The sequence below is a fragment of the Girardinichthys multiradiatus genome, chromosome 4, assembly GCF_021462225.1.
Source record: "Girardinichthys multiradiatus isolate DD_20200921_A chromosome 4, DD_fGirMul_XY1, whole genome shotgun sequence".
Lineage (NCBI taxonomy): Eukaryota > Metazoa > Chordata > Actinopteri > Cyprinodontiformes > Goodeidae > Girardinichthys > Girardinichthys multiradiatus.
The window spans coordinates 45980227-45993193 of record NC_061797.1 but is presented as its reverse complement, the minus strand read 5'-3'; the positions used below and the strand labels follow the sequence as shown (position 1 = coordinate 45993193).

At 39.5% G+C, this 12967-nt stretch overlaps 1 protein-coding gene across 2 annotated transcripts in view; it reads right to left on the bottom strand.

The window, feature by feature from the left end:
- luzp2 (leucine zipper protein 2) overlaps positions 1 to 12967 on the bottom strand; it is a 257629-nt gene that overhangs the window by 38739 nt on the left and 205923 nt on the right. Inside the window, exons 7-9 of one of the 2 annotated variants that reach the window (XM_047363182.1) lie at positions 12700 to 12762; positions 5865 to 5939; positions 4997 to 5164 (exon numbers count right to left, since the gene is read on the bottom strand). In XM_047363182.1, the coding sequence (XP_047219138.1) occupies positions 4997 to 5164; positions 5865 to 5939; positions 12700 to 12762 (306 nt within the window). The remainder of the gene's footprint in view (positions 1 to 4996; positions 5165 to 5864; positions 5940 to 12699; positions 12763 to 12967) is intronic. The other variant, XM_047363183.1, reaches the window with a different exon arrangement.

Sequence of the window (12967 nt, the reverse complement as noted above, 5' to 3'; positions counted from 1 at the left end):
CGGTATGAGAGAAGGAGTCAGTCACCTCTCACTGAGGAAAATGATAATTGTGAGCCAATGTAATTGGACAGAACCAAGATTACCCCTGAGGAGAAAGATCGTCGGAGAAGATTCAAGCTCTGTTTTTATTGTGGAGAGAAGGGATATTTAGCACTCAGGTGTCCACTAAAAGGACAGGCTCAGCAGAGGAAGGGAGGTTTCTACTGAGCCGAAGTCAACTATCTGCCTCCTCTTTCTTGTTTCCTGCCCATTTTCAAACCTCTTCTTTGTCTCTCCAGGGGGCCGTGTTTATTGATTCAGGAGCTGATACTGAATTCATGGACGAAACATTTGCAAATAAGAACGGCATAAAACTTATTCCGTCAGCTGACACAAGAAACGTGCTAGCTTTGGATGGTCACAGCATGAACAATTCACATCTCAGGACGGAGGAGATTACCTTAACAGTTGGAGGTAATCATCAAGAAAAAGTAACTTTTATGATCATTAATTCACCTGAACTTCCTGTAGTCCTAGGTTCCTCCTAGTTGCAGAAACACAACCCTCACATTGACTGGAAGAAAAAAGAAGTTCTGGGTTGGTCTGAGTCATGTTCCGCTGACTGTCTTTTGTCTGCTGCTACGGAGGTCAGTGTGGAGAATGAGGTTGAGGAGACCTATCCGGATTTATCCAAGGTACCGCAAGAATACCATGATTTAAAGGAGGTTTTTAATAAAATCAATGCCACAGCTCTGCCACCCCATAGACCTTATGATTGTGCTATTGATTTGCTTCCTGGCACATCACCCCCTAAAGGCAGAACCTATTTGTTGTCTGGTCCAGAGCATAGGCCATGAAGAGTTATGTTGATGAGGCATTAAAGGCAGGGCACATTCAACCCTCTTCCACTCCTGCAGGTGCTGGTTTCTTTTTTGTTGGGAAGAAGGATGGTTCATTGAGACCATGCATTGATTATAGAGGCCTTAATGAGATAACGGTTAAAAATAGATATCCCTTACCACTCATGAACACAGCTTTTGATCAGATCCAGGGAGCCAAGATATTTTCTAAGCTGGATCTAAGGAATGCATATCATCTGGTCCGAATCAGAGAAGGAGATGAGTGGAAAATGGCTTTCAACACGCCTACGGGCCATTATGAATACAAGGTCATGCCATTTGGACTTACTAATGCTCCTGCAGTTTTTCAGTCACTGGTCAATGACGTTCTAAGAGACATGGTGGGTCAATTCGTATTTGTTTATCTTGATGACATACTGATTTATTCTCAAGATCTGGAAACCCACAGAAAACATGTCAGAGCTGTTCTCCTGCATCTTCTCCAAAACCAGTTGTTCGTCAAGGCAGAGAAATGTGAGTTCCACATAACTACCACTTCCTTTTTGGGCTTCATCATTTCCCCAGATCAAGTGCTTGTCGACCCCTCCAAAGTTAAGGCCGTATTGGAATGGCCTGTTCGAACTGATCGCAAGCATCTTCAAAGATTTCTGGGCTTCGCAAACTTCTATAGGAGGTTTATTAGAAATTACAGCTTGGTTGCTACTCCCCTAAACGCTCTTACCTATTCCAAGGTGAAATTTGTGTGGAATAAGGATGCAGAGAAGGCCTTCAATAGGTTAAAGGAACTCTTCACGTCAGCTCCAGTGTTATGGTCTCCTGACCCAGAGAGACAGTTTATCATGGAGGTGGATGCCTCAAGCACTGGGGTCGGAGCTGTATTAAGCCAAAGAGGTGAGGATGATCGTGTTCACCCATGTGCCTTCTTTTCAAGAACTCTGTCACAGGCTGAGCGGAATTACGACGTGGGAGACAGAGTTATTGGCTGTCAAGTTGGCGTTGACAAAGTGGAGACATTGGCTGGAGGGGACTAAGGAGCCGTTTATGGCGTGGACTGACCATAAGAACTTGGAGTACCTGAAATCAGCAAAACCGCTAAACCCCAGACAGGCTAGGTGGGCTTTGTTTTTTGGTCGTTTTAATTTCTCCCTATCTTACAGGCCAGGGAGTAAAAATGGCAAACCTGACGCCCTATCCCGGGATTCAAGAGCCTGAAGAATCTCAGTCTGCGGGTGAAGAGGAGTTTATCCTTCCTGAAACCGTCAGGCTGTCTGTGTCCCAAGTGGAGGTGGAAAGGGAGGTCCAGGAAGCCATTAGAGATCTGCCTATCCCACCATCATGTCCACCTGACCGCTGTTTTGTCCCTGAACGCCTTGTGCCTAAGGTAGTGGAGTCTTGGCCATCGCTGGTCAAGGATGTCAAAGACTTTGTTTCTGAATGTACTCAATGTTGTTGAGCTAAGTCTTCTCGTCGCCCCCCTGCGGGGGTGTTGCACCCTTTGCCAATTCCCCCTCGCCCATGGTCACATATTGCGATGGATTTTGTGACAGGTCCACCGGTTTCTAATGGTCACTCTGTTCTACTAACCATAATTGACAGATTTTCAAAGATGGTTCATCTGGTGCCGTTGGAGAAGCTTCCATCTGCTAAGGAGATGGGTGAGATATTGACCCGAGAAGTTTTCAGGCTCCATGGAATCCCAAATGACATTGTTTCCGATAGAGGAACCCAATTTGTGTCACGTGGAAGGAGTTTTGTTTATTGTTGGGAATTTCTGTTAGTCTTTCCTTAGGGTTTCATCCTCAGTCTGATGGCCAAACCGAGAGAGACAACCAAGAAGCTGAAACCAAACTCCGTATATTATGTGAGTCTGACCCGACCAAGTGGTCACAAAATATGCCCTGGGTTGAATACGCCATGAACTCTATGCAGTCAAGTGCCACTGGTTTGTCTCCTTTTCATGTTGTGTTTGGTTTCCAGCCACCCATGTTTTCAGTTCAGGAGAGAGAAGCTAATGTTCCATCCGCCCAAGCGGCTGCCCTAAGGTGCCAAAGAATATGGAGAAAGGCCAGGAGGTCGATGATCAGAATGTCACTGGTTCAGTCAAGAACGGCCAACCGGAGACGGATCCCTGCCCCTAAGTACCAGGTGGGGCAGAAAGTGTGGCTCTCCGTCAAGGACCTTCCATTAAGGGTAAAATCCCGGAAATTGGCACCCCGATTTGTTGGACCTTTCCCAATCTCCAAGATCATCAACCCTGTCGCTGTACGGCTGAGATTACACAACTCCATGAGGATTCACCCCACGTTCCATGTTTCTCAGGTCAAGCCCTTCGTGGAGCCCCGACTTGCCTGACGCCTCTTGTTCCGATCGTTGACCCTGTTTCTGTCCTTCGATTATTGAGCCAGCCTAGCCCTCGGATTATACAGCCTGGAGTCACTTCTTACCTGTGCTGTGGAGATCACCGCCTGCCACCCACTGAGGTTTCCCCTCTGGGTTTCAAGTTCCACTCAAGACAAAAGCAGGTTAGTGACTTTTTTGATCCCTGCAAAATCTGGAGAGACTACAAGTCACTAATCCCTCTTTCTGCCTCAGTGATTCCTAGAAGCTGTGAGGAGTGTTACCTGTGTGACGTTTTCCTGTGGCTGAATAAACCTTTTAAACTTTCAGTACTGTGTCTGGCTGAATATTGGGTCCGCCTTTTTCTGATTCATAGCAAAAACTGAACTGAATTTATTTAAATTTCTATTTTAATGTCAACGTTCTATGCATAAAGGATCTAAGTCGTGTGAGTCGTGTAAGTTTATCCATGTCAAGTACCAGTATTGAATTTTTTTCAGCAATACTGGCACAGGTGTACACATTTTCTAATACCGATATTAACTGAATAATTTCATGAAATTAGCATGTCAAATATTCTTCTTAAAAAATAAATAACTATATTAAAAGAGATATGTGGCAAACTGACAACACAAAGTAATAAACCATCAACAAATCAGTGCCCATGACTTTAAATTCATGCTTCTTGTGTTGAGTGGATGTTGTTGCTAGGTTATAAAAGCTGATGTGGCTGATAGTCAAGATCTGTCTCTCCTTTGCTATTGTTGACTAGGTTTACATTGTAGGTTTTGCTCCCTTCTTGATCTTTCAATACCAATAAAGAGGATATATCAAACCCAGAGAATGTCCCAGTTTAACTGTTTTCAACTCGAAGCAATATGAAGACAGAAATGTTTCTTTCTTAGGGACCCCACAGAGCTGTCGTTTCTGAGCTGTGTAGAATTGTATTTTTTATTTTCCCTCGGAGCATAAAAATAAACAACCTGTTCTCATTTCCCCTTATTCTGAGGTTTGGTAAATGCCTATGGCCTTTTTGAGATTTACAAGACATCATTTTTTACATATTCATGCCATGAGCATGATTAGACACTGACAGAAAATGTTGCATTTGAGGTTTGTTGTGTATATACTTTATAACAATACCCCAATACCCTCTACTTAAATTGTTCAAAGCAGTGTTTTCCAACCCTACTCCATATTCCTTCCATCCTTCCATCCTTCCTTCCATCCATCCATCCATCCATGATGAAAGTAACAGGTGCAGAAGGTAACCAAGACATTCCACTCCTAAATGCAACTATTCAGCTATTCATGGGAGATCAGAAGTAATTCACAGGCAACATAATAAAAACCATATTCAATGTAAATATCATAAAATATAACTCATGTAAGTTCTGTGCCTACTTCAATAGCAAGTCATAAGGGTCACCAGAGTCATGTTAATGACACAATAATTTAAAGCCGGTGTGTTAAAGCAGAGAAAAGTCTAAAATCATCAGGGCAGTGATGTAGGTTGTATATGTCAAAGATTCCTGAATTAAAAAATAAAACAAAAACAGCAGCATATCATTAACTAGTTAAAATAGTACCTTGTAATCTTAAAATTCACAGGCAGCTTGGCAGGGCATAGATTGGCAACTTAGAGGGAAACATTCTGCTCAAGGACAAGATAATCTCATCAATGGTTTAGCATCAATGCTAAACTGAGCAAATCTCAATACTCATTTATCATTTATAAAAAGGTTGAGTTTTTTTTTACGCCCAGGTCATCTCTTGCAAAAACATTAAATCAGGTGGAACCGTGGGAAATGTTGAATTACCTTTGCATGTGGCTGCTGAAAGGTGACTCTGGAGCTGTTGATGAGCGATGAGTATCTGAATAGGTGGCTGGGGGAGGTGGGGAATCTGTGACTGCTGCTGGGCTGGTTGTGCAAGACAGCTGAAAAGCAGATGTGAACCGTGTCCTTCAGCGCCTTCAGCTGAGACTCCTGTCCCCAAAAAAAATTACATACAGAAGACAACTGAATCGCTCCATCTCTCCTTCCATTCACATGAAAAATGAACTTGGGCCATAAAGCCAGAGGTCATGCTATAAAGTAACTGCAAAAGACATAAAAGTCATTGTTATGCAAGACAGAACTCAGAGTGATAAAAGGGAAGGAATTTTCAGAAAAAAAAAAAACATTTACACGTAATCAGTGATAACAGACTGAATTATTGGTATAATGTTTTACAACAGTCCCTAATGTCAGTACTCCAGCAGATAAACTGCAGAATTACATGCTTTTATATTCTGCATTTTTCTCCTTATGCAATTTGAATGTATCTAACTAGGCCCTGCTAACAGTAGGTCACTAAGCATAAGCACAAATTTAAAAAAAGAATCTTACCAGTTAGGCCTGAAGCATGTGTTTAAATGGCTGAAATTAAGCAGTATGAAACAATATCTTGTGTGTGAGAACTGGAAAAAAAATCTTGGTATTTCCTCCTCTTTTTGTACTCCCAAAAGCAGCAGTTTGTTTGCTGCACAAGATTTGTTACACAGCAATTTGAATGCTGTTTCTTTAATTTTATTTCTGAAATTGCTGTGTTTGAAGATTAAAATATTCAAACATGTTTCATATATTCAGAAATGTCAAAGATGTATTATTTATCAAGACAAACAATATGTCATCCTAATTGTGTCACCTTATCAAGGGCTGTCTTCTCTAATTCCTCCTTGGCAATGGTTAACTTGTGCTCCAAGTCCAGAAGCTGCTGCCCCTGCAAAAAGACATGATTTGAGAATAGTCTTTCCCCAGATCTGTAACTTCAACTCATTTCTAGATCATTAGCTCATCTTTAGAGCAGATGGGACTCCAAAGATGCTGTGACACGGTTTCCTTTCTTGCCATATATGTTAGCATTTTAAAAAGCATGTTTTATGTGGTTAAACATGGAAAACTGAAGCTCATTTTATTAAAAATCAAATCCTACTGTGTTTTTGAAGAATTTGTGTTGCTTTTGATGAATTGCAGACCTGTAATTGATGATTACAGACCTGAAGCACAAAGCATGAAACATGAAAAAAAAAAACGGTTAGCACTAAAGTAATTAGTTGTTTCATTGAGCATTAATCCATTGCCACATAAGGCTAAAAATTTGTTTGACATCAGCAATGAAAATAAATTTGGTATCTCCTTTCCTTTATGTCATGCTATAAAATAAGGGAAATTCAGAAGGTCTAACAGAGTAGACAAGCAAATGTTTCTGTGATAGACAAAGTGAAAAATATTACATCTGCCCTTTTACCCCAAAATAAAAGTTAGATCTTGACACTTCTAAGAACAGGGCATTTGAAAACCAACCGATGCCTTAATATTTCTTAAGTATATTCCCTGGACTGAAGGGCATACAAAAGGGTCATATTCAGTAAATGAGCTGACATAACATCATACGAGGATCAACAGAGCCGCCGCTAACGAGTCTTTTATTATTGATAAACTCATCAGGAAGGCAGAAAATATGCTTATTTTGGGATAATTTGCATGCAGCCTTCGTATGACCGGCCTTGATAGTGGACTTTTGAGCCATGATCTTTTATTAGGTGTCTTTTACTGGGCTCTCAAAGTGATAAACTGCAGAAGCTTACATTCTAGAGCATTCAAGGTCAGATAGCACAACAAATAGCCATCAAAGTCTCTGCAAACAGCTGAGCCAGAATGATGGGTTTTATAGAATTGTATTTATCCATTTATCTGCATTACTGTTTTTCCAAACAGTGGACCATTTGGCATGTTCACCAACCAAATCTTTTTTTTTAAAGTGATTTCTTTAGAAATCTTATTTTAACAACAAAAGGTCCATACTTTCTACTATTTTTTCTAATTCTTTTTCCACAGATGAGTCAGCCAGTGATGCAAAGACAAAGCAAAAATCATCAATTTACTGTTGGGCTGTGCTGAAGAGAATTTTCAAGGTTATACATCTTTAGGAGCAGTTATTTGATAACTGACACAAAGGCTTATGGACTGGCAAATGAAAGTGTTCACTGACACATCAGGTTTAATTTTTCAAGATAGAGTGTATTTAATTAGATATTTGCCACTAGGTTTGTGGCATTAGTGGCATCATTGTAAAATGATCAGTCCAGACATTTTCACTCCAAACATTGGTAATGCATAGTTCTTCTAGATACCTTGCATATTTTTATGCTTTAGGTTAAGGTTAAATACTGAAAAATATAAAGATTAGATTTCTGAATCAACAATGAGCCCACTACTAATTTATCTTTTTAAAGGATATGAACATTATCTTAGTGTGTTTGTGTGTGTTGTATTACATCACAGAGTGATTACATCTGTTACACAGCATCATCAGTAGATGGTCCATTGAGGAGGATGCATGCCCGACCACTCACCCAGAAATGCTGACTTCCAGGGTTAGTGCCTCCAAGTCGCAAACTTCATATTTCTGTGCTGAGTCCATTATAGAGGTTTGGGGTCAGTGGGGCAGTAGCTGCTTGGCTATATTCGGCATGCAGCTCCATCAAGCTGTCATTTTTCTTTTTTCTTTATCTTTTTCTACGCTTGAGGGAAAACAGCTCTAGGGGTAAATTTAAAACCGGGCTGATGGAGGTCAGAATATATGAAAGCCTAAAAACAGCTTCTTGTCCACAAACAGTCCTTTAAGGAAATGCTGCAAAGGCACCAGCAGTCTTTTCAGCATTTTTAATGGTGTATGTGAGTAAAAGAGGTGAGACCTGGATCTTCGTGTTGTTTTCAGCTGACGTATGATCTAGAAGCAGAGTTAGATTTATTTTTGTTGTTTTCCTTTAAATCTAATGTCTAAGAAACAAAAAAGTGCAGACCTTCTGTCAATACAGTATGTCCTTATTGTAAGTGTCTGCATTTCTTTTACAAGTTGAATATTCCTTCTTTATAGCTGTAACTCTATTGTTACTTTTAAAGCCATAACTATATTTGTAAGACCCAATAACTAATTTTACACATAATTCTTGAACTCACCTCACAGCGACTGTGTTACAACTGACCTAATAGTGTTACTTTTCTGTATTACTGTACACAGTAGCTCGAGTTCAAAGCAGCGTATTCTTGAGTTGCCCTTACTTCTTTGGAGAACTTTGAACTTAACAGTGTAGTTTTTTAAGTGACAAAGTAATTCTTGTTGTTAAAAACAGTCTACAACAGTTCTATGTTTACTATGTAATTTTAGGACAGAATTTAGGTACTTACTGAAAAAAGGCCTACTACAATTCCCCTCAGAGGCAAGGGCTTGATGACTGCTATGTATTTGTGCCCAGTTGTTTGTCTGTTCAGTCCAGCCCATCACATGTTACTACTTTTGTGTGGACTTTTTGATAACATATGCCTCTACTGTAAATCTTAGGGTTATATTAGGGTAACCCTTAAAAACCAAAACTTTTAGATTATGCAGACATGTTTGTTATTGTGTCTGAACCTGCTGCAGGCAGGGAGGAAAGCCAGCTGTTGGTTTGCAGATGACATTGACAAGCAGTAGAATAAACCTGCACTTCAATGAATTGTGTCAATATTAACTTTTTTCTCTGTTCAGTATACGAGAAGAAAGAGTTAAATAAACAGCACAGACATTCTCCCATTATCTTCTATTTGAGTGATAATTTATCAGCTAACACATTTAACCAGGATCAGCATTTTATTAAAGAGTAAAGCTAATCTGGACTGAAAATGAGACAAAATAAAACCCCTGAAAGGGAAAAGAAAAAGAAGAACAACTTATCTTAACACAATAGCCCCTTTTCCATTGCCTGTACAAAGCCCCAGGCTTTTTAAAGCCTAGGTCCCATTTTGATACAAATTTACTAGGGTAATTTCACTTTCCCCTGGCTTTACCTTTACGGGAAATAGATCCTACTCTGGACGTGGTCTTTTCTGCTTTACCCGGGATTTGTTAAAGTGGCAGGGATGTGTGCAGCAAGGCATGGCACCAGCATTAATATTGGCAGAGGTTACTATACAAATTAATCATTTTTATACCATTAATTTGTCACAAAGTAGTTTTAATATGTTTTTAAGCAAGAAAGTAGACCTTAAAGCTTAATCTGTGCAATCAGTTCATCAAGAAAGAGCCTACTTTTAAATGTTTTTCAGAGTTTTCGGAGCATCGGAGCTCTGTTTAGAGAGTGGTCTGGGTGCTAAGCTAAACTAAGCTAAGTGGGCGGTTGGACTGGGATTCCCCACTAACCATTGAATGATCTCGGCCAGGCACTCTGGGATTTCCAGCTACCTGTTATCTGTTTGCTGCAGCTGAAAGTAAATATAAACTGCAAGTACTAGAAAATAAAAATGGAATACTTTTTGCTAGAAATTTGTGACATTTTAAGTAATTGTTGGCATTAGTTATAAACTGATTTGCCACAGTTATGTAAGACAAATGTTTTAATGGAGTGCTCTTGTTCAGAACAGTTTAAATTTTCCATGTACATTAAAATCCACATTTCCCTAAGACTGTCTTTTCATGTAAACCTGGTTTAGTGGAGTATGAACTCTTTAATATTTTAAAATTTTCATAGTTTTATGCAGACAGCTTTGCAGGAGGAGAGACCACATTTCCAGGTTTGAATGCTCTGATCCTCTTCATGTCCTACAATCCTCTACTCCACTGTCTAACCATCTTCTACTTTATATAAATATTTGCTTATAATTAGACAGTCAAGGTGTCAGTTCCCTGTAATTCTGTACTGACTATCATTTTTGTATTCTGATAAATATTTCTTTTACTAAAAACATTGCTCTGTAGTTATGTGATATGAGTTTACCTGATGATAATAAAAGAAAAATAAGTGTGTTCATCAGTGTTTAGTAGTTATTGTAAATTAATCATGCAGTGATAAAGCAACAACTGTGGCCTGATGTAGGTTGGTAAAACATTTCATGTAAAATGATTTAAACTTTTCCTGCTTATGAAGACCCCCCCCCCCCCCCCATCCTACCCCACCCCATCTCAGTAACTTCAGTTTTGGTACTCATCTAACATGAGTAGCTGGTCTCCTGCACCTGAATAATTGCATGGTCAAAGAGTTTGGCTTTCTGCCAAACACCTTCCACTGAGGTCCATGAACAAGACACTCTCGCCCAGGTTAATCAGCTTTCTATTGTTCTGTGCATTGACCATTGTTCTGCTGTCCGCCTTAATCTGCCTGATTCCCACAGGATTCACCCTACCTTCCATATTTCACAATTTAAGCCTTAGTCTGTTCATTGCACCCTTCGTCTGAGCCCCCACCACCTGCCCAAGATATTTAAAGTCCCTGTCCCCGAGTTCCTGGTACCCTTATCTTGGATTATGGCTTGATCAGAGACTTTGAGGTCTATTGTCCCTGTTTTTACTCTAGGCTGCCTGGAAGCAGACATTGAGGGGAGGTGATGTCATGGTTTTGAAGTAAGTTAGTGCTGTGTGTATTTGTGTTCTCACTCCACAAGATACAAGACTAGTATCTGGGGGCATTGCCTTGGCTGAGTGCTACAGTCACACCTCACTGCCATCAACACATTTACCTTAGAATACTGTATTTAAGGAGCTCTCTGATGATTATTTGGTGCCTGATGTTCAATCACTACTGGTAGCAAGTCAAGCCAACCAATTTATCTTTCCTGAGATTTTCTTGAAAAGTTCTTTGTTCCTGAATATTCAGTTTTTTGTCATTTCCATTCCTTTTTTTTTGCAGCACTAGTGGCCTTTATTTTAAATAAAATAAAGGCTACTAGTGCTCTGTTGTTTCCATTCTTAAAGACCGAACATAAGAAAGTAACAACCAAAATCCTCGAATGGAGGTACTTTGCAATTGCTCCCAGTCCAAGACATGCGATTAATAAATCATAATCACCTTTGTATTTTTTATATTTTACATTTGAAGCAATACATGTATTTGAAAGGCCAGCAAGAACTTCATGACAGAATTATCTGTCATTGATTTTGACAAAGATGTCATACCATACATTTTAACTGTAGTGTCAAACTTCAAGACTGCTCAGTTATGACTTTTTGTTCCTTGATGGTGGCTTCATTGTCTAAGCACCCATCATCACAAAATGCTTTTGGCTTCATTGAAGCAATTGATAGACTAGGGACACCTTTAAAGTTGGACTCATCTTTCCAGCCATATCCTGAAACTATAATGTAGCATAATGTAACAGTCTGTTAATTTATGAATTAAAATAATACGTTCTATTAAGTTCCTTGATTATGCATATCATCATGCAATGTGACATTGTGCTGCAAAATGCTCTTTGATATGGTACAGCAGCTGTCATAACCCATTCAGCTGCCTACTGGAGGTAGTTTGACTGGCATTCTCCCTAAGATGTTGATGACATTTACATATCTCAAGCTACTCTTTGCTACTTTCTGCCCCTTTGTTGCTTGCCTGGCTTTTGATCTCAGCATATAGGAAATACCGATGAGTTTTCAGGAGCAGAAGGATCAGGGTCAGAAGCATGTGAATTATATCTGTTTGACCTTTTCACATGGGAATAAAAAATCATGTACTCCTATTAACCAAGCCTGACTATTTCCCTGGCAAAAAAAGAATGTCCACATTAGTATTGTGCTTTTGTGGTTGCAAACAACATCTTTACCATAAATATTAAATGTCTGACAGTGAGAAAAAAAAGTTACTTTACATGAATGATTGACGCAATTTAGAGACAGTGATTTACAAGAACTGACAGCAGGCGAACAAGTCAATACATTCATCATTTACAGCAGACCAAAGATCAGAACACCCAGCGACAATAAAATCAGCTTTGAAGCTAGCAGCAGAAAATACAGTAAATGAATTCGCCTTTTTAATTTATATCTATCTCCATATATTATAACTTTAAATCATCAAAATGCAGATTTATAGGTAGACATTACAGGGCATTTTTGCAGAAATGTGGACTGACATTTTACCGTTGCAAACAAGGCTGGAAAGGTCAGTGAATGCCGTGAATGCTGATAAATATTACATGCTCACATAGATATGAGAACAATTAGTCTTTACAACACAGAAAAGGCAGTTCAGTAGGTGCAACAGGCCTTACGTTTCTTATTTACCACAGGTTATGTTCTGTTTATAATGGCAGTAAATGCACAAAAAATAGATACACGTCTGATTCTCTGAAATAAGGACCTCCTGAGGAAACAGCAATACACCATGTCATGTATTATTTGACTTGTGAAGATTTCCATATATGAGCTCACATAATTCTGTATCTGCATCCTCCTCTGTTGTCGACAATGCTCATGCAAGTCTTATTTGATTGAAAAGTATGGGATGTATCATGCAGAGGCAGAATCAGCGGACAAGACTTAGCAGCGGGTGGTTTAAGAGATGGCCAATTGACTTTGAGGGCTGCTGTCTGACTGCGGGCAACTTTGTAATTGTCAACTGAATTAATTGGTGCACCGTCTGTGATGGGATACTTTTTTTCAGGGTGGCCAGAGGTAGGTGTTTACCCATGATCTACTACAAAGCCACACATCTTCAGTTTAAGCTTACCTTAAAAATTAAATCCTTTTTCCCATACCGCAGTTCTTTCAGTTGAGCCTGGATTTTTTTGGACTGCAAGGGAAAGATAAGAAAATAAGTGTTAGCTTATTCAAATAGTAAAATTGGTTTGAGATGCAGCCGGATTCTGCGAGTTGCATCAGAAGACTCCTTTATGGGTGTTCCCTGGGCAAAGCACTGCCTTAAAGAAAGGCCCTACTGAGAAAAAGAAAATATCAAATTTGCCCTTCACTGAACTGCATAGTACACACAATAATGC